Source organism: Mauremys reevesii, linkage group 4 (genome assembly GCF_016161935.1).
Source record: "Mauremys reevesii isolate NIE-2019 linkage group 4, ASM1616193v1, whole genome shotgun sequence".
NCBI classification, from domain to species: domain Eukaryota; kingdom Metazoa; phylum Chordata; order Testudines; family Geoemydidae; genus Mauremys; species Mauremys reevesii.
In genome coordinates, this window is record NC_052626.1 from 88,263,820 (window position 1) to 88,286,588 (window position 22,769).

Genomic DNA, 22,769 nt, shown 5'->3' on the forward strand with positions numbered 1-22,769 from the left:
GTGCTGGTGGTTTGGGATTTTTATGTTGTTTTAATACATATGTATTTTAGACAAACTCTTCAGTTCACCTTTAAGGCATTTGCCTTCTTTACCATGGAATGCTGAAAGTGACAATATCCATCCCTGCAAAGTATTATTCTTCCCAACAGCATGGTATTTTATAGTTTGATAACTACTTTAATTGCATTCTCGATCAAAAATTAGGCTGCTGTTGTGTTCCAGTTCAGAAGCATGTAGATGTTGCCTCTAATAAGGTAGCTGCCTGTCTGATTACAGCAAGCTTTGGCTTTTATTCAGGCTTCAGCTATTGAGTCATCGAAGTAACAGAGCCTGTATCGTCATCTTCCTACAGAAGCAGGCATTCCAAAAGTATACCATAGGGAGCAGAGTTGTATTTTGATTCAGTATTTAATTAAGAGTTTGGACAATACATATAAGTTTGAAAACAGCCAGGGACTGAAGAACCAGCAGTTGCAACACTGGCAACAGAACTGAAAAGGAAGCACTTAATCTTCTACAAACAAAGAAGGCAAAAATGCTGCTAAAATTCCGGGATATTTTCAAGGTCTTAATATTTGCAGAGTGGAGTAACAACAATACTAAGAGTGAGTCTTTTGCCTGCTTCTGTAATAGTGAAACCAGCTGCATGCTGCAAAGAGTCCTGTGGCACCTTATAGATTAACAGACGTTTTGGAGCATGAGCTTTCATGGGTGAATACCCACTTTGTTGGATGCATGCATGCTGTCCAAGCTATAGCTAAGTGATTTACAGCACTGTGTTTCCAGAAAGATAGAAAACAGAGACCACCTCAACCCAAATATCAGCCAAACGCATAGACTGGCAATGACACTTGCTTAGAAGGAGACCTATGAAGATAAAGTACTACATGTGACAGAAAGAATTGGGAACCAATGAGAATTTGAGGTGAAACAAGAGCATCCCAGGAAGGAGGCTGTTTGAGGCAGCCCCTGCTAGCAAGCACCAACCAAAGGAAGGCTGCCATGAAAGCTTAGATGAATAAGCTTTAAAACTTTTACAAACACTCAAGGCACAAAAGTTTAGACCAGCCCACCCTGTGTTATTTGACAGTTTTCTAAACTTAACCACAAATGTAAGTATTAAAATGTTTCCGTGTGTGTAGGTACTTTGGTTGGTTGGTTGTTTTGGATAGGGCTTTTAGCAATGCAAAATACATGGATTAAAATTAAGGGCCTGATTCTGAACCCCTTACTCACTTTGAAGTAGATATGCAAGTTGTCCTAATTGAGTGTACTGGGATGGCTGATGTGAATAAGTACTACTCAAGGTGCATGAGGGGTTGCAAATATTATCCAAGTTATATTGGCTGGCTGGTTTTGTTTGTTTGTTTGCCTTGGGTCCAGCTTAACAAATCACTTAAAAGCATGTGCTTAAATCTCATTAAAGTCAATGGGATTTAAGTAATAAGGGTGAGATCCCTGAAGAGACTTAAGCATTGCAATGCTGAGCATCATAATGACTGTTCCACTGTGGTTAAATATTGAAATAGTGAGTGGGCCAGAGAGGAAATGGGAGAATGGGTGAGAATGACTCTGTAGTGAGTGTGCTAGCCCCTGAGCTAAAAGTTATAGGGTGGACACCACCACCTCCTGGATACTGAGAGAGACCCAATCTGGTAGGCAGCCTCTGAACACACCTACCAGATCAGGCCCTGAATGCAAGTTAGGTGGCTGAATGCCTGCCTTCCCCTGGTTTGTGAGTTGCTCTGAGGCTTAGGCACAAGATAGGTATCCAGGAGCCCAAAGGGAGGCACCAGTGCACATGCCTAGAGGCAGAAACACAGGTGCCTAGGGAACTTTTATGGCAAAAAATTAGAGTGAGTTTGGGCACCTACAGGTTTCAGTGGGAGTTTTGCGGATCACAGTGGAGCCTAACCTGGGATGTAGGTCCCTAAGCTCGAGACTTAGGTGACTAAGTATCATTGTGGATCTGGACATAGATGACCAAAATACTTATGAGAAATGCAGAGGGCCCAATACAACTCCCAGTTCAGTCAATGGGACCTGGATCAGGTCCCAAGTGCCTGTGAACCTTATAACATGCAGAAAGGTTCAACACTCGTCTATAGCTGAAATATTTATGTCAAAGGGACCACCTTGACAAAGTTGGGACAATTCCAGAGTGTATATATGCTGAATTTCTTCTTACCTTATTCTTAGCTTGAGACTTCCACTGACAATTAAAGACTGGTTACACACTAGCCACCGTCCCCAGTAACCCAACTGCTGAAACCAGCCAAAATAGAATCATAGAATCATAGAATTCAAGATCAGAAGGGACCATTATGATCATCTAGTCTGACCCCCTGCAAGATGCAGGCCACATAAGCCGCTCCACCCACTCCTTTAGCAAGCGACCCCTGCCCCATGCTTCGGAGGAAGGCGAAAAACCTCCAAGGCCACTGCCAATCTTCCCTGGAGGAAAATTCCTTCCTGACCCCAAATATGGCGGTCAGCTGAACCCCGAGCATGCGGGCAAGACTCTCCAGCCATACCCTCTTGAAAAAGGTTATATCATATCATTGACCCATTGTACTATTTACCAGTGTGGCACTTAATTGACCTATTGACTAAGCCCGTTATCCTATCATACCATCTCCTCCATAAACTTATCTAGCTTAATCTTAAAGTCATGGAGGTCCTTCGCCCCCACTGTTTCCCTCGGTAGGCTGTTCCAGTATTGCACTCCCCTGATGGTTAGAAACCTTCGTCTAATTTCAAGCCTGAATTTCCTGACTGACAATTTATATCCGTTTGTCCTCGTGTCCACATTAGCACTGAGCTGAAATAATTCCTCTCCTTCCCTGGTATTTATCCCTCTGATATATTTAAAGAGTGCAATCATATCTCCTCTTATCCTTCTTTTGGTTAAAGAAAACAAACCGAGCTCCTCAAGTCTCCTTTCATACGACAGGCCTTCCATTCCTCGGATCATTCTAGTGGCCCTTCTTTGTACCCGTTCCAGTTTGATTTCATCCTTCTTAAACATGGGAGACCAAAACTGCACACAATACTCCAAATGAGGTCTCACCAACGCCTTATATAACGGGACTAGCACCTCCTTATCCCTACTAGAAATACCTCGCCTAATGCATCCCAAGACCGCATTAGCTTTTTTAACGGCCACATCACATTGCCTACTCATAGTCATCCTACGATCAACCAGGACTCCTAGGTCCTTCTCCTCCTCCGTTACTTCCAACTGGTGCGTCCCCAGCTTATAACTAAAATTCTTGTTAGTCATCCCTAAATGCATAACCTTACACTTCTCACTATTGAATTTCATCCTGTTACTAATACTCCAGTTTACTAGGTCATCCAAATCTCCCTGGAGGCTATCCCGATCCTTTTCCGAATTGGCAATACCTCCCAACTTGGTGTCATCCGCAAACTTTATCAGCCCACTCCTACTCTTTGTTCCCAGGTCAGCAATAAATAGATTAAATAAAATCGGACCCAAAACCGAACCTTGAGGAACTCCACTGGTAACCCCCCTCCACCTGACAGTTCCCCCTTCAATACGACCCTCTGCAGTCTCCCCTTTAACCAGCTCCTTATCCACCTCTGGATTTTCATTTTGATCCCCATCTTTTCCAATTTAACCAGTAATTCTTCATGTGGTACCGTATCAAATGCCTTACTGAAATCCAGATATATTATATCCACCGCATTTCCCTTGTCTAAAAAATCTGTTACTTTCTCAAAGAAGGAGATCAGGTTGGTTTGGCACGATCTACCTTTCGTAGTGATTAAAAAAAAACAAAATGTGTATTTTTGTCCCAGAAGACAAATATAACTGTATTTTTCAAAAACTATTCCCAAAAATGCACCCAGCTTTTCATACAAAAACAGGTTATCTTGAATACTGCGTGCAAATGTTGCCCCATCTCAAAAAAAGATATATTAGAATTGAAAAAGATTCAGAAAAGGGCAACAAAAATTATAAGGAACAGCTTCCATATGAGGAGAGATTAATAAGACTGAGACTTTTCAGCTTGGGAAAGAGATGACTAAGAGGGGATATGTTAGAGGTCTATAAAATCATGACTAGGGTGGAGAGAGTAAATAAGGAAGTGTTATTTACTCCTTCTCCTAACACAAGAACTAGGGGTCACCAAATGAAATTAATAGGCAGCAGGTTCAAAACAAAGAAAAGGAAGTATTTCTTTACACAACGCACAGTCAATTTATGGAACTCTTTGCCAGAGAATGTTGTGAAGGCCAAAACTATAACAGGCTTCAAAAAAGAACTAGATGCATTTATGGAAGATAGGTCCATCAGTGACTACTAGCCAGGATGGGCAGTGATGGTGTCCCTCACCTCTGTTTGCCAGATGCCAGGAATGGGAGACAGGGAATGGATCACTTGATAATTACCAGTTCTGTTCATTCCCTCTGAAGGACCTGGCACTGGCCACTGTCAGAAGACAGGATACTGAGCTAGATGGACCTTTGGTCTGACCCAGTATGGCCATCCTTATATTCTTATATTGCCTGATAAGATGAAATTTCATTTTTCAGCTTTAACCTAGAAAGTTTTATCATATTAAAGCTTTATTCTATATCCTTTATTTTCTCTTTCCTGTTATCAGTGATTAACTGTATGATTTGAAAGAATAAATATCTTCTTTTTATCTTTCCAGACCTCTCATCCTGTATTTATTTTTCCACACTTTGAAGCCTATATGGAACTATAGTGAAACACTTTAAAAAATACTATGATTGCTCAATTTTTAAAGGGTGAGGAGGGATAGCCTGTTGTCTACCTTCCATAATCAAGCCTGTTAACTTCTTACTTAAAAGGAAGCACATACTGCTGTTTCTGCAAATGACAGTGTTCAAGAAATGTTAATTACAGGGATTGTAAGAGAGAAGATGCTAGTTAAGTAGGGAATCTTTTTGGTATTTCTGGCTAATCTTTTCAAACTAATATATTCACTGCTGTCAGAACTTTGACTTGTTGAATGACTGGTGACACTTTCCCCTTTGAACGCCCTATTTGCTTTTTCAACACGAATCGGTTGTAGTGGCAGATCTTTATGGACCCACACGTATGCATGGTACTGTAGCTTTAATAAGGGAGTCCTACTGTACGGACTCTTTCCAAACTGGCTTCTTGGCTTTTTAAGTGACGGAACCGTGGTGTAATTTGAGAGCAGAGAGATCCTAGGGATAGCATTAGCCAAAAGCAAAGTTGCACATTACCAGTCCAGATGTGAAAGAAATAGTAGCAAAGGTCTCCGGAGCCCCAGACTGAGCTATCTGATCTCCGCCTTCCTCTGCACCCCCTCGGCTTTGCTACATTTCATCGGCAAGAGAGAGGAGGGGGAAGAAGGGAAAAAGAAGAAAGTCACAAAGTTTTGCTTGAGCCCTGGAAAAGGGGCGGCGGTGGGGGGGGGGAATCCCCGACGTGAGTCAGGGCAGCAAGGGATCTTCCAGGGGATCTCGTCTGGCTGGGATGCAGCTTGGAGCAAGGCAGTGCCTTTAATGAAGCATGCTGAGACTGTGAGGAGTGGCTGGAGGAAGCGGACTGCCTCGGCTGCTGCGGCTCCCTGAGCTGCCCCGATCCGGGGGGTAGCCGGGCAGGGTCGTGTGCGGCGTGTTTGCTCTCTCCGACCAGCCGATCCCTCTGCGCCCCTTCCGAGCCCCTCTGGCTCACTCCCGCCCCCGGGATGCTGGGGCTGCGCTTGCTGTGGCTCAGCTGCCTGGGCAGCCTGTGCCGAGGCTATTTCGACGGTCCCCTGCACCCGGAGATGTCCAACGGGACCCTGCACCACTACTTCGTGCCGGACGGCGACTACGAGGAGAACGACGACCCGGAGAAGTGCCAGCTGCTCTTCAGGGTGAGCGAGCACCGGCGCTGCAGCCCAGGCGGGGAGCAGGGGCCGGCGGGCGGCGGGCCCAGCCTCACCCTGCGGGAGGAGTTCACCATCCTGGGCCGGCAGGTGGAGGACGCGGGCCGGGTGCTGGAGGGCATCAGCAGGAGCATCTCGTACGACCTGGACGGGGAGGAGAGCTACGGCAAGTACCTGCGCAGGGAGTCCCAGCAGATCGGCGACGCCTACTCCAACTCCGACAAGTCCCTGGCCGAGCTGGAGAGCAAGTTCCGGCAGGGCCAGGAGCACGAGAGCAAGGAGGAGAGCCGCCTCAATGATGACTTCCAGGCTATGCTGGTCCACACCCGGGCCCTGCTCACGGAGACCCTGGGCATCTCCGCGGGGCTCCGGGATAAGTACGAGCTGCTCTCCTTAACCGTCAGGAGCCACGACGCCAGGCTAAACAGGCTCAGGAACGAGTATCTCAAAGGGTGATGCCCCTGGGGCAGCAGAGACCTGGGGCGTTGGGTTAGGAAACAGCTTCTTGTGGTGGCTACTAGGAGCAATAAGCACAGGAGTCCCAGCTGGGGGCTTCTCCTTGGAGGGGAAGTGGCATTGACAAAACCAAGCCAAGCCTAGAGTCACCTCGGTGCCCATCATGGCGAGGGGGACTCCTTTTCACCATGCTCTTTGCATTCAACCGTGGGCCTCTCCCTGCCACAAATTATAGGACCCAGGAACAAGGCAGTGGAGAATCCGGCAGGTTGCTGAGCATTTGCTGGCAGGACTTGTCCCAGTGAAGTCTTGCAGGTAACTACTCAACACCAACAAGAAGGTTGCAGTCTGGCCCTGGATGGTGTCCAACCTTCCGATCAGCACAAAATGGGGGATTTCCCCCTCTCCCCCCTAAAATCTTGTTTAGATTAATATAGAAAAAAATTAAAAGCAAATATCAGTTAATGGGGAGATTTAGCACATTGCTGTGACAGTGTTATTAAAGGGTAGATATCGTGGACCTGCTACTCTACTTGCCTTTCACTTCTGTCCTCACTCTACACCTATGCAAAGTAAGTATAAAATGCTGCCACAGAGTCTGCCACCTTTACTGATGGTGAGTAGCAGCACCTTGTTCCAGATGAAGCTCTGTTGATTTCAAAATAATAAGCTTACTAAAGAGTAAGGTGCTACTCGATAGAAGGAAAGGTGCTGTAACCTGCCCTTTGCTAGCATTTTACAAGGACTTTGCATAGGTATAAAACAGCTGCACAAGGTACCAAACAGCAGAGGATCAGGCCTTGTTTTTTCAAAGTAGGTCCTAATTGCAGTTTAATAACACGTGGAGTGTGTTCTGAAGTTCTGTAGATTTTATTATGTACCTCCCATTAAACACACAACTTTCTTTCTGGGACTGTATTTATAAGATTTGATTTCTGGTTTATTTTTTTTAAAAGTTGTGGGTTGTAAATTGTAAACAAATAGCACATGTATAGGAAGCTGAAGTTTAGAGGTATGTTTAAATTAAGTGTCCCAATATTAAAAAAAAAATACTCTGTGTTATATATTGTGCATCTCTGATCACAATAAAGTAATGTTGTCATTTTAGATTTTCTACCATTAGTTAATGTCATCTTTTCCAGCTAGATTCTTGATTCAACTACCATAAACATGGACAAAACAAGGTACTTTTTTGGAACCATTTTCAAATGAATATGTACTGGACTATGGATCTCAAATCGGTTTTGTTTTTTGTTTTGATAATTTTTTTTACTCATTCAAATATAGGCCCTTTGGCCTGCTAATAAATCCTTAGCTTTCTTGGTTTGTTAACAGCACATATATTCTGCTTATGTAAAATATTGTTCTGCTAAATAATTTAAAGCTGTGATTTTCATTTGTGTTTTGATAGAAGAAAACCATTCTGGCAGAGCTTGTGCTCTTTAAGCCTTGCTTATATGTGACTCTAAGTTATCAAATCCCAAGAGCCAGCTGAAAAGGCATTTGAGATTCAGACCCTACAAAAACTTACGCACGTGAGTAACTTTAAATAAGAAATGGAAAGCAGAAATAAGCACTACTCCCAGTAGTGTTTGTAGTATCAGACCCTAGACTTTTAGAGTCTTATTTTTCTAAACCCGATAAAAGGTTTTGTCTGTTCCAAGACAGTGATTTTTATTTGTGGTTACCTCTGTACTTTTGCTAGCTAATCTGTTATTAAAAATTATTTGTGCTCCTAGACAATAGCAAAAGTGCATAGCAGGTCTTTACATTATGGTTTAATCTTTACTACCATCAATGTTTAATCAATTGGGTGGAATATTATCTACTGCATTACTGGTACTGCCGGCAGGATCACTGTTTGGGTGAAAATAATAATTGTTCATGTGTTGTTTTAATAAATATTTGAACACAAAAATGAAGCACACATTTTCTTTTATGGTTCTATATGAGTCTATACCTGATTTTAATCACAAGGTTGTCAAACATATCTTTTCAGCAAAACTGCTGGAATATAAAGTACCTACCTAGTGAGAACTTGCTTTTTACTAAAAAATATAAAATTCTTCAGCACACAACTGCTCAATGCAAGTAATGCTAAAAAGAAAAATCAACATATAGAACTTGCAGCTTTATGGAGTTGCAACAAAAGTTGTTTTGTAAACATGTAGGGACAAATTCTGCCAACCGTACTCATATTTAGCAGTACCTTACTCTATAACTAGTGTCATTTGGTAAATTTTTCAAAAGTGCTCAGTCAGGGACAGATTGTCAAAGGTATTTAGACACCTAAAAATGCAGATAGGTGCCTAATGGGATTTTCAAAAGCACCTAGGTACCTAATTCTCATTAGATCAATGAGAGGTAGGCATCTAGACACTTTTAAAAATCCTATTAAGTGCCTATCTGTATCTTTAGGTTCCTAAATACCTTTGGAAATCTGGCATGAAGGCCTCTTTGAAAATGCTGCTCATTGATTTCAATAGGACTGTTCACAGAGTAAGATATTACTTAATGTGAGAAAAGGTGGTAAAAGCTACCCCTAGAGGTAATATACTTACTACTAGTGGTGTTTTGCTCTCGAGTCCACACTACTCCTTCTCACCAATATTTTTGAGCTAGGCTAGTGACCATACCTCAAAGAACTTGGGGGATTAATTCATACTTCACTGTCTTGCCTATCTTTCTTTATTTCATCCGCTTAGAATTTTGTGCCAAATACATCTGTAATATAACTTCATTTGTACTGAGATTATTTAAGAATAACTTTGTAGCTCCACTGATGCCAATAGAGTCACCCTAGAAATGAATTTAGCCTTTTGCTTTTAAATTCAATGTAAAGGCTCACTCCGTGGCCTCTCCCCTCTCAGCTTTTTGGAAAACAGTATTAAAGCTTGAGTTTTAGAGCCTCAATTTAATAAGTCACTGGCCACAATATAATTTGTAAACCTTATTAAGGGAAGTGAGGTGGCAAACATGGCTTGAATCCACACTACGGGTTATTAAAACCATTTTATACCTCTCTTCAGACCCTACAAGAAAGGCAGTCTCAGATACAGTTCTCTTGAACATAGCTTACGTTACATTGGTTTAGCTGTACTATGGAGAGGATTTGTTGTAGCACAATGTTATTTGGTTCTTCCAAGCAATCCAGCAACACACAGCACAATGTTGAGAAGGTAAAGGCTTGCAGAGTAGCTACTTCCAAAGCAGGAATTATACAGGAATGTTTGGTATAACTGTACATTCAGATCAATGTCCCTGTGTATGTATATACACCTAAAGTTATTTGAAATTCATGCTAGTGTGGTCAAGTTTCTGTGACAAATCTCTCCATTGGATATTTATATCTCAGCAAAAATGTTTTTAAATATACTCCAGATTGAATGGCAAATCGGGCGTTAGCACAATGTTAAGTCATTAACACAATGTTGCTTATCTAAAGTTTGAAAAAATTCTAGTCTGCCATTTTTAAGATGAGTACCAAATAAAATGGGGGGTTGATTCTGCCAACACTAAGGTCTGGATTATAAAAAGTTCACCTGTTTATCTAAAGGCGTGATTTTGAACCAATTTAGTTAACCCGATGCAAAACCGTGGATGAATACTTACATGTATTTAAACTGGATTTATATCTGTTCAGTTTGTGTCAGTAAATGTGTAGGCATAGCAATGGGTGTAGAATTTACTACAGCAAGTAATCCCACTGAAATCAGTGGTAAACTGTACTGGTACAAAGTGTTTGCAGGACTGGATCATCAGTGATTTTGTCTGGCTTTTTAGGGCCCTTAAAATTACAATTAAGACCCTTTAAAACTGACGGAGGATTGCAGTTCACTTTGTAGTCTACTTGCTTTTCTGTGTTTTGATCTAGGGCCAGATCTTCAGCTGGTGTACCAAGTTACAGCAGCTGTGTGTCTGGTCCTTTGTTTTTAAACTCCTGGGTATGTATGTTGAAGGGTTAACATATACTTTCATGGGTCTCACTGAACATTTCTTGAGGATTTTAAATAAGGGACCTTACTGAATGATTGCCGCAGTTACTTCTACTTAGTAACTCATACCCTGATGTCAAAATATTGCAGCCCATATGGCGCTCAATCATTTTTAAAAAATAATAATAGGCTGAATTAAGAGCAAGCTGCCTTTTTCTGTTATGACTCCACCCCACCCACTACAGCTCATTTCAAAGCTGGTGTTTTATGAGTTTGTTGAAGAGCAGATGGAGTCAGGTGATGGAGTTATTTTTTTAAGCAAATCATATATCTGGAACTATCATAAAGAAGCTTACTTGTTACTGTAGTTATGAAGGAGGCTTTAACTCACTCAGCCACAAAACTTTACAGATGATGCTCTAAGTCAGTAAACAGACTGTTTTTTCCCCCTCGCGTAGCTTACATCTGGAATTAGTTCTATGTCCTAAACATTCTCGTACCTTAGGTATTTTCTTCTCAGAGATACAACATTCAGAAGGGAGGAGAACTATTTTAAAGATACAAGGTGGCTCTGAAAGAGTTGGTGTGTGGAAATTTCTTAAACTGGGCTCATATCCATAGCAGTGCACAGCAATTCATCAAGATTTGCAACTGAAAAGAGAAAAAGACACTCTAAGATCATTACACTATGTACAGTAAGGTAGTAAACAGGGTGAGCTAAGGACAGAGCATAATCTGATTCTTAGCCTTAGCTCAGAAAATCCTTATTTTTGTGGGTTGCATATGGAACCCTCAGTGAAAGAAATTTGACAGCTATGAATAATGAAGTAAACATTGTGCTTAGAGTTTGGCTAACTGCAAAAACATAGTTTGCCTAAAGACTGTTAAGGAAATTTGTTTCCTGAATCTTTGCCCAACTATTAGCCATAAAATAAGCAAAGTATGGATCTATGTTCAATTCTTGACATGTATGCCTCACTGACAAAAATAGAGAACCTGCCACATAAACCATTCACACAGTTTTTCCATGTTTTACCAGTGTAGTTATTAGAAAAGAAAATAACATTGTGATTTTTTTTCATTTTCTTCATAGTCTTCTTGCTTACAACATCAATTAACAACTGGAGAATTCCAAGTTTAAGGAACAAAGCTGTAAAGAAGAGAACATCTATCTTCCATAACTATTGTAGCTCCTAACAGTGTGTCTTGGAAATTCTTGTGCATTGCAGTTGTATTTGAGTTCTGCTGAAACTTGAAGAGGTACCATGGTTGTTTGCAACATGTCATTAGCATTCTCTCATTAGAAAATGCAATGCCAAGTGCACCTTTTCTTCTCAAAAGACAACCGTGTTCAGTATGTACATCCCTTTTCATTACTTCATTCCTTTCATTAGTTAAGTCTAAAGCAGACTCAAGCAGAACAATTAAAAGGGATCTCACAAAACTGGGAGACTGGACAACAAAATGGCAGATGAAATTCAGTGTTGATAAATGAAAAGTAAAGCACATTGAAAAACATAATCCCAACAATACATATAAAATGATGGGGTCTACATTAGCTATTACCACTCAGGAAAGAGAACTTGGAGTCATTGCGGATAGTTCTCTGAAAACATCTGTTGAATGTGCAGTAGTAGTCAAAAAAGCTAACAATGTTAGGAACCATTAGGAAAGGGACAGATAAGAAGACAGTAAATATCATAATGCCACTGTATAAATCCATGGTGCGCCCACATCTTGAATACTGCATGCAGTTCTGGTTGCCCCATCTCAAAAAAGATATATTAGAATTGGAAAAGATACAAAAGCGCAACAAAAATGATTCCATATGAGAAGAGATTTAACAGACTGGGACTCTTCAGCTTGGAAAAGAGATGACTGGGGGAGAGGGATATGATAGAGGTCTATAAAGTCATGAATGATGTGGAGAAAGTGAATAAGGAAGTGTTATTTACCCTTTTACATAACACAAGAACTAGGGGTCATTCGATGAAATTAATAGGCAGCAGTTTTAAAACAAACAAAAAGAAGTACTTCACACAACACACAGTCAACCAATGGAACCCATTGCTGGAGAGGTTGTAAAGACCAAAACTATAACTGGGTTAAAAAAAGAATTAGATAAGTTCATGGAGGATAGGTCCACCAAAGGCTATTAAGCAAGATGGTCAGAGATGCAACCTTATGCTCTGGGTGTCACTAAACCTCTGACTGCCAGAAACTGGGAATGAATGACGGGAAGGATCACTCGTTAATTGCCCTGTTCTGTTCATTCCCTTTGAAGTACCTGGCATTGGCCACTGTCAGAAGACAGGATCGTGGGCTAGATGGACCATTGGTCTGACCCAGTATGGCCATTCTTATGTTCTTACTTAGAAACACATGCTGTACCTTTTTTCCATGTGAGAGCAGTTGGTCATGTTTGAATTTATTTTGGAGAGAAAACAATCCATAGGGAAGGTTGGCTTAGGCTTGGGATACACTAGTGGGGGTGGGGGTCGAACTAAGATATGCAACTTCAGCTACGCTATTCACATAGCTGAAATCAAAGTATCTTAGTTCAACTAACCTGGCCGTCCTCACGGCGGTGAGTCGACTGGCGCGGCTCCCCCATCGACTCTGCTTACTCCTCCTGCAGAGGTGGAGTATGGGCGTCGATTAGCGGATCAATTTATCACGTCCAGCCGAGACGTGATAAATCGATCCCCGATACATCAAACACTACCCGCCGATCCGGTGGGTAGTATAGATGTACCCTGAGAAAGTCATAATTCAGAGTTAAGATTGGCAAGTGTAGGATGACAGAAGAATTCCCATACTTAAATCATATTTTCCATACACTTTCCATATTTCATATTACACATTCCACATTTTACTGCAGCAGCAGTTGCCATCATAAATTTCGTTTCACTGGTAATAACACATTTTACAATAAACAGACTGTCAATGTTTCAAGAGGTTTTTCAGTCTCCTTAATAAATCATCTCTTCCTACAAATATTTGCCCACCATAATTTACACAATTTAGCCCACTGAAGTCAATAGAAAAACCTCAAAGGGCTGTGGATCAGGCCCTTAGTTTTTAATCATCACTTATTTTCCTTATAATGGTTATCTGAGAGCTTAATAGCCACATATCTGGACAGTAACAAGAAAGATCCTTTGTGTAAATTGTTTTGATGTTACTGAATAGTTATTTGATAACATCTAGGCTTAGAAGGACATGATCAACTTCTTGAGACACCAGATCCTGACCTTCCTTAAGAATTAGAATCTGTCCTAGTTTAATATAAATTTAGTTTATGATATGTGATACATTAATATTTAAACTCAGTTTAATTTCTTCCCAGTTATTTTCATATTTTGATACTTTCACACTGAAATATAATCCTTATGCCCTCTGTAAGCCAACATACTTTGCACTAAACATATATATGCAAATAAATGCATCATTGAAGCTACATAAAATAAAATGAATAATATAAGATTATTTTTGTAATATTTACTCACTCATATTGCACATAATGTGTATATTCAGTTCAGATTAATTGTGTTAGGCTCTAATCCTACAAACATATAATTGCATGAGGAGACACCAATCAGACCAGCAGTCCTATGGGCTTCAATGAGACTACTCATGTAAGTAAGGACTACTTGTGGGAGTAAAAGTGTGTAGACTCTTCCTTTGTACAGGGCAAATACTTGTCTGAATTGAAGTCCAGGTTAAAAGACTTGATACAGCCTTAAACCTCATTCCTGCAAACACATACATATACACTTTTATACATAATCTCAATACATACCCACAACCCATATTTGAAACTCCCACAAAACTCAGTAGGGTTTGTGCATAACCATTATGACCTTTTGACTGTGGAAGAGGACCCATTCCAAAGGAGGTTGAGGTTGCTCATCATCTGGTAAGAACAAAGCTCTATGGATGTCTTGGGGGATGTGCTAGTAGGTGAAGGAAGTAACTGAAGTGTGTGCAGCAGAATTTATCTTTACTTTGAGTGTGTAGTACCCATTTGGGAGGGACTGCTAAGGAAAAACTAAGCCCTAAGCAGGAACACTGTACATATTTTTTTCTTCTTAAATTTTGATTTTGTTTTTAACAGATGTAGTATGCACAAATGTGTCCATCTATCTGTCTGTTCAGACTGCTTTTTATATCTGTACCTAATGGCCCATTTCTAGCCTCTTCAAAGTTTACATCATCACTTCTGCTACCACTAATTTTGAATGTCAGGTCCTACTGTCAGTTATTTAACCAGAATATACAAATCTATTATTAATACACTCTATCCATGTTATACATTTTTCATTTGATTTTTTTAGACTAACCTTAAACCAAGCTACAGTAGGAAACTGATGTTAAAAACCAGGAACACCGAATCTTTAGGAAAAGAATTAAATCCAGGAAACCATTGTACTATCAACAGATCTTGTAACAATACAGTCATTTATCTGGAGAATTTATCCACTGTTCAGTCAACTATGAATTTCATATCCTGGATTCACTAACATCAGCTAGAAAGATGTCACTAACTACTTACATATCGCATTCATGTGTACACTTTGTCTGGCAAGCCATCTATAACACCATAACATCCATAAAGGTTCTGCAGTAGCTCTTAACGTGTTGTTGTATCCTAAAATTGCTAGTTGTGCTTTTGGGTGACATATCATAATAAGGTGATTTATTTCTAAATGCTATGTGATGTCAAGCCTCAGGTTAATCTTGGATTGTGTATTAAATAATACATAGCACGGTAGAGTAATACATTCTAAGCCCATCTTGAATACTCAAAAGGACAATAAGGCATCCATTTTTGTTGACCTTCTCATCCCTTCCCTTGGTCTAGTTTGGCACCTATTTCTGTTTAGGTGGGAAAGACAGCAGCAGTCAATCATTTAATCTGCCTAGTAACCTAGTGTCTATATAAGGCAGTGCGCTGATCAGATCAGGGCTACCCGTCTGAGTGGTAGAGTACAGAACAGGCAATTAAGGGTAGGCCATTCACCCCACATGGGTTACTTGAGGAGGGGGTTTACTACACGCATCTGATCCATTTACCATAGGATTCGCTCACTGCACACACGACAACACAGCTATAGGGAGAGGGAGGGATTTAACAGCTTACCTGAAAGAACAATCATCTGATACTGCTGCAAGATCCTGCTTCCATCAAAATGATTCAGCAATCCTGTTGTGCGATACCACCCTGAGGCCAAAAAACCATCAGTGAATCGAGCTGCAAGAGATGATATTGTAATCATTCCTTATCTGTGGGAAAAGTCTCCTTGTACAGCCTGCCTTGTTTTTATTATCTATTGGTTATTAACTGGTTATCCCTTTGGGAGTCCTACAACCCCCCGGTGATAGATACAGGTAGGAGATGAACTTGAGACCGAGAGATTCCCCTGTTTCGGTCAACAGCACCAGCTGCCATTTGTTAGTCTATTGAATCACATAAATGATTAATATTTTAAAAAGACTTTTAGCTTTAAGAACATGCAAGTGATCTAGCAAATCTGATAACCAGATTTCTGCTTCTTCAGAGTAGCAGTAGACTGCTTGGCTTGGGTATTTGGAATTCTGGGTAAACCTAACAAAAATTTTCCTAGGCCAGCAAAAAGAAGTTGGCTCTTTTACTCATCTACTGTAAAACTCATCTACTTCCCAGGGGAAGGTCTCATTCTAATCAGTTCTATATATTGAAACAAATACAAATGTTTGATACAAGATCATTTTAGGTCAGCTTGAAACAGACCTAAAAAGGCATTCAAGTATCAAAGAGAGGAGATGGTAAGTGGACACTATGGGTCTGATTCACCATTGTATTACTCATTTTACGCCAGTGTAACTCCATTGAATTCAAAGGCCTTATGCAAGTGTAAAACTGCAGTAACACTGAGGTGACTCAGGCCCAGTTTTAGTGCATGAGGCTACCTTTTGCTCTAAATTAAAAATAGAATTGAGTCACTTTCCCTTACAAATATACTGCTGATCCTGCAAACCCAGGCACTCATGCATTGAAGTCAATGGACTATTTGCATGAATGAGGATTCTCAGGATCATGGCAGGGCAGCTCCCTCCTTACACCCTTGAAGGTGTTAGGTACCTCATAGTGGATAGAGTCATGCTAGAGTGGGAACAGAGTACACAGGTGAGCAGGTTGCAGTGCAGAAAGGAGCATATGCGCCGACTCTATGGGTGCTCTGGGGCTGGAGCACCCACGGGGAAAAAGTGGTGTGTACTGAGCATCCACCAGCCACCTCCTTATCAGCTCCCCTCTTTCCCCCAGTGTCTCCTGCCCAACAGCAGGCCCTGCCAATCAGCACTTCCCCCTCTCTCCCAGGGCCTCCCGCCTGCCACAATCAGCTGTTCTGTGGTGTGCAGGAGGCTCTGGGGAAGAAGGCGGGAGGAGCGAGGGCATGGCATGCTCGGAGGAGGGGGTGGAATGGGGCAGGAAGAGGCAAGGTTGGGGGTGGAGCTGGGCTGGGGCCTTGGGGGAAGGGGTAGGGACAGGGCCTGGGGCAGAGCTGGCGGTCAAGCAACCCCCAGCACATTGGAAAGTCAGCGCCTGTGGAAAGGAGAGTAGTAGCAGGCACACTCCCTCTCAGAATGCCTGTCACCTAGGGTATTACGGCTGGGCTGTCCCTGACAGGCATGTTCTGACCCTTTTACCTCTAGAACTTTTGTCTATCGTTATTCAATCTGACCTAATCTAATATCAAAGACTTTTGTGCAGGTGATTTGGAGACTAAGGTCCTAAGTCTGGTCTGAAGCTGGCCAAGGCTGCTTTCACCCTGTGCCCATGGCCCAAAGGATCCATTCCACTGCTGGGAATAACTGGAGTGCAACTGCATTCCTTTCTCCCCAACAACCATCTATAAGGAGGGCAGTAAGTGGGGCTGGTGTGGAGCTGCTTACCCCAGGGAAATCTCCAGGTAGCCAGCTACACCAGCTTTATAGCCTTTTAGTGCTCTTCTGTTGCTCTAGCTCAGAGAATTAGTCCCATTATTGTTTTTAACATTTATATTGCATTAGCAATTAGAGATCTCAGCCAGGACCTCATTGTGCTACTAGGCACTGTGCATACACATAGCAATGACAGTCCCTGCACCAAAGGGCTTTCCATTGGGTCTCGTTTTGCAATCCTTACACAGGTTGAGTAGTGTGTATTTACTTAAATATTCTCATTGACTTCAATAGGAATACTTGCATAAGTGCTACTAAATGTGAGTCAGATTTGCAAGATCAGGCCCAAAGCAAATGCAATGGGCTAAATTCTGCTTGGGTCTTAAGTGGGTGCACAATGTAAGGATCCCTCCTTGTACTTCTTGCATGGCCTGTGTAGCTGCAAGATAGAATTGCCTCTCTGCATGTGAGGAAGCACAGGGAGGCATTCTGCAAAGTTGGAACAGAGCACTATGGGCTGTGTCTAAATGGCATGATGATCAAGCCCATACGCTTTTTCTAAAAAGGTAACTGAATAAAAACTAGACGTTGCTACCTAGTAAGTTCTGTTTCCCTTTTGGTTTTGCATGCTATCCCCTGACTTAAGAGTTCACAATGTAGTTTGCCTACTAATTACAAAGGATCTGAGTTTGCCACCATTGCTCATACTGAGTAGTCACTTAAACCACAAGTAGCCCAGATGAAATCAAAGGGACAACCCATACAGTATGGTACTTCTCCATGTGAATAAGGGTGGCAGAATCAGGTCTAGGGGAAATAAATAAACTAATCCTACAGTACAGGACACTGTAAAATGATATTGTGAATGTAACAAAGACATGTGAATGTACTGTAAAATAAATGAGTTCCAGATTTCCATTATACAGTTCATCTGACATTTCTATTTTAAAATTCCTTGTTTTATAGATGTTCAGAAAATAGAAGGGTAACAGTAATGAGTCATATTTTTGCTGAATGATTATGTAATCTAAAAGGGTGTGTGCTTTTTTCCCATTTGGATATAATACTTTTCCACTTGGATATTATATCACAAATTATGTTATAAATTTAAAGGGCTCAATCCTGGAAATATTGAGTGTAGTACTTACAACTTGGAGTAATTTCACTGCGGAATTGGGCCTACAGCTGCAAAATCATTTCAGTTCTGTCTGCTGTCCATGCTCATTATTTGCCAAAACATTCACCTTTTGGGTTGAAAATTGTCCAAGCTTGATTTCTGTACAAAGGTTGTTTTTGAGTTTGTTGAGGTTGTGTCTATGTGTGTGTAAGAGTACGTCTACACTACGGGATTATTCCAAATTTACATAAACCGGTTTAACAAAACAGATTGTAAAAAAATCGTGTGCGCACTACACACTAAAAATCGGTGGTGTGTGGTGTGTCCACGGTCGAGGGCTAGCGTTTCTGGAGCATTGCACTGCTGGGTGAAAATTCGTAGCTATCCCATGGTAGTTCCTCCTCCCCCCCCCCCTTTGAATGAATCCCAGTGCCTGATGGCAAAAAATCAAATCAAAATCATGTTCTGGGTAAATATGTTGTCTCACACTCCTTCCGCTGGAAAGCAATGGCAGACAAGCATTTTCAAGCCTTTCCCTGGATTGCCCTGGTGATGGGCCATATGGGATGCTGGCTGGAGTTTGTTCTTGTTTTGTTGTGTTGTGTATGTTGTGTACTGTACTGTCAGCACAGACAGACAGCATCAGCAGTGCACAGCTGCATGCTTTTGCTGCTTTGCATGCAGATGCTTTATCATTGCATGATCTACCATACATACCATGGTAATAATTGGGCATGGATGGGCATGGCTACCAGTCCTTTTGCACTGTTCCTTATAAGTGTCTAACCTGCTGTCATATAGGGCCCAGCCAAAAAAAAGGGGAAATTGGACTCAATCCCTCCTGATCTCCCCTTAAAAAAATAAAATAAAGTCTGTCAATAGATATGTAGAGTGTAGTAACTGTAGAAGAGTAGAAGAGAAGGAGAGGCAGCTGAGCTGCAGAGAGCATGATCTCTGTGTGTCAGATCCTGCACTATTGCTCTGGCACAGCTGCAACCCCACCTGCTCATTCACCTCATCATTCTCTTCCTTCCCTAGCATGGGCTACCATATAGCATGTGTCCCTTGAGTGTGTAAAGAAAATGAAGAAGCAGGAATACTTGCAGGTGAGGAGAAAAGGAAGTGAGAAGTGAGTGTCAGGAGGAGTGGAGTCACATGGAGAGGGAGGGAGGAGGAGAGGAGCATCCTGCTGTGCTGCCAGTCAGGTCAATCTTTACTTATGAAGGGTGGGGCTGATGAAGCTCAGCCCCTGATTGCCCTGTTGAATGATGATTATCCATTATCAGACCATGTACCATCAAAATTAAAATGGTTAAGCAGCCAGCGCCCTTGATGGAAACCATGGTTACAGCATTGCATGGTGACCCCATGTTTTGCCCTGGCCCATGTGTGATGGGTGGTATATCATGATGAACATGGGTGCCACCCACCACTGGTGCCAGTCATTGGAGGATGATGGAGTTGAGTGCTGCACGTTCAGTGCAGTCTGCAGCATTCAGTAAAAGAAAAGAGCAAAGACAAGGACCAGGATAGACAAGTTCTCAGTTTTTGGGTGGGGGTGCGGTTTGGGTGGGCTGGGGATTGCCTACTACCATGGACGCATTTTACGGCTATGCCCTGCACCCTTGACGCTAGAAATTTGGATGCTAGAGAGAGGACTCAGAGCATTTGAATGCAAAGCTCCAGTCAGATCCTCACCATGTGATTGATAGCTTGATCCATTTTGCTCTTTGATGCCACGCGCGCTTGCCTGGCTTTTGACTGCTGAGTCCCTGCTATGTCATCTGTGATTTAAAAATGATTTTTCTTTTTAGATATCGTCGAAAGGCGCTGATAGAAAGCCTTTGCCTGCCGCATCGATCCGATCCGTCCTCTTTCTCATTTTTTTTTTTTTTTTTTTTTTTTTTTTCATCACTTTCCGTGCTGATCGCTGATCGGGGCTCGTCAAAAAAATCGCTGGGCAATCGGGGGCTTTTCGCTCTACCTTGCACTTTTCCCCCGGGCTTGCGGCGTTCAGGTCGTGGCAGGGATGCAGTTCATGTTGGTCAGGAGGCGAGTACCGCGATCACCCCTGACTCCACCCCGATATGAGATACATATACCGATACTGCCATTATCCCATGTCCTTACGTTAATGCACAGATACGGAGCCCTGTTAGTAAGGAGGAAAGCCAGGCGTTAAATCGGTTAGTGTTATAAAGAAACCGTTTTAAAGAAGTTCGGTGGTGTACCTAATAAAATATACATTTCTCATTTACAAAAATTCTGAACAAACATTTTTAGACAGGGCTTACTTTGAACCTCTTCTGCCCCATTTGTTAATTAGCAAAAATGACCATTTAAAAGCTGCATACTGAGCATGTGCAATAGAAAATGTTCTTAAATCTACAGGTGTACATTTAACAATGGATGCATTGCACATAGAAGAAAAGAAAAAAACTCAAAACTCCAGTGTTAATGTAACATTAAGACTACAAGCTCAAGAGCTCTAAAGTCAGGAAATTAAAAAATATGTTTTTTCCAGCAACATCACCATAGCCACACTACACAATGTTCTTATCACCCTTTCCCTTGATAAATGTAAAAAAAAATAACATATTGGTTATTAATGTATATAATAACCTATAAATATTTCTTCAATACATTTGTGAAATATCTACAGTTATGTGATTTTTGGACTTTTCGTGTAAGTAAGTTACATGGAAGTTCTGGAATAATATATATAATTAAACCAGCAATACTTTCATCCAAATTAAGGCATTATTTGTAACTTGTGTATATGTGAAAAGAGCCAAATTATCTGCCTCTAATAAACTTCCAACCTATCTAATTACATTCACACTGTCACAATTTGTTTATAATTTGCAAACTCCTGCCTTCAGCAGAATCATTTCAATAGGAAAAAAGGCTTGTTGGGAAATTACAAACAAAAACAGAAATGGAAGACAGCTTGAGCATGTTTAAGCCTTAAAGAAACAGAGGGAAAGCAAGGAATGAACATGAGAAGAAATATGGAGAATGGATTTGGGTCATAATTTGAAAGCAATGGTGTCTTGCTACTCTTGCTGTACCAAATAAAATTAGGAATGCATTACAACACTGTTTTGGCACATGAAGATTACTATTTAACAATACTACCAACAAAAACATTTAATTTCCTATATGTCAAAAAATTCAATCTGAGTCCACTCTAATTGCTAAAACACTTACAAGAACTCATTCTCTAATCAGCCGTTTAACTCCTTCACTGCTTTTGCTCATGCTTGCTTCCAGCAAACTATCTACTTTTTAATCTCTGTGAATGTTTGGTGTTTGTCAAACATGCTGGCTTGAGTGTGCTTACAACTGAGGTTGTCTGTTTGCTATTTACATAGAAGCACCACCAGTTTGTCAGGTGCTTTATAGACAACAGCATGGACCTTATTTACCAACAGAACAGATACATCTCAAGCACCTGGTAATGCAAGCTTCCCTGTTCCCATTCAGGAGTATGTGATAAAAGAATTTTCTTGGCTTCTTCCAGGGAATCAATCCAATCAATGCATGCTTTGGTGTTTTATTACAAGTGGACACCTTTCCAGCGTCCACTGAAAACTGCAATGAGTACCAAATTCATTTCACCCAGGCCACTGAGCAGCCAATGGTAAGAGCTTTACACCATCACTACCTTCAGCTGGATTTGAGCCAGTGACCTACAGGTAAAAGGTTTTCTTTCTTCTGTTAGAAATCTCAACTAGAAAATCCCCACAACAAACATTCTATTGAAATAAATGGAGCATTAAATTATTTGTCAGCACCGGAGCTACTTAGCACAGCAGATAAATGAAGGCATTTAAATAATGCATTTAGATTCTTTTATAGAAAGCTCAACTTTCTGAGGGTAGGTTTCAGAGTAGCAGCCGTGTTAGTCTGTATCCGCAAAAAGAACAGGAGTACTTAGTCGCTAAGGTGCCACAAGTACTCCTGTTCTTTTTTCTGAGGGTAGGTGCTCACAGCAGAGTTGTTTGACGGTAATATCATCTGCAACATTAAATCCCAGAATAAGGGCCAGATCATTCAGTGCAGTGCAGCCACTTTGTACCACACCACAGGCAGAATCTAGCAGTAGAACCAGCATACTTGCCCCAGGATTATCCTAATTCCAGGGGATCCTCTAGTGGCATAGAGATTGCATAGATGTTCCTATACCATTGCCCTCCTTGCTGCTGTAATGGGTGTAACTAGAGGAAATTGCATGCCTGAAGAGGAATGGCCAGGGTGTCCATATGTTGTGCAGTTTCGGCCTGTCATGCAGAGTAACCCACTACAGAGTATCTCCACATCAGCTCAGTCTGCTGATCAAAATGGGTGCTTTTGAAAAGATAAGGCCCTACCTATTCCATAAAAGGGATAAAAGGTCTTCATCAAGGAAAATGGTGGATTCACCCTGTCTTGACAGCTTCA

The 22,769-nt window shown here is 41.4% G+C and overlaps 1 protein-coding gene and 1 long non-coding RNA gene across 3 annotated transcripts in view; one reads left to right on the forward strand and one right to left on the reverse strand.

Annotated features, from left to right (window-relative positions):
- Positions 1-2,272, reverse strand: part of LOC120403106 — a 31,200-nt gene extending 28,928 nt beyond the window's left edge. For both annotated transcript variants that reach the window (XR_005597471.1, XR_005597472.1), the window contains exon 1: positions 2,189-2,272. This is a non-coding gene — a long non-coding RNA (uncharacterized LOC120403106). The remainder of the gene's footprint in view (positions 1-2,188) is intronic.
- A 3,139-nt stretch (positions 2,273-5,411) lies between these two features.
- Positions 5,412-8,210, forward strand: FIBIN (fin bud initiation factor homolog). The gene has a single exon (XM_039537456.1). It carries the CDS (start codon positions 5,712-5,714, stop codon positions 6,348-6,350), a length of 639 nt encoding a protein of 212 aa, XP_039393390.1. The 5' UTR covers positions 5,412-5,711; the 3' UTR covers positions 6,351-8,210.
- The last annotated feature ends 14,559 nt before the right edge of the window (positions 8,211-22,769 follow it).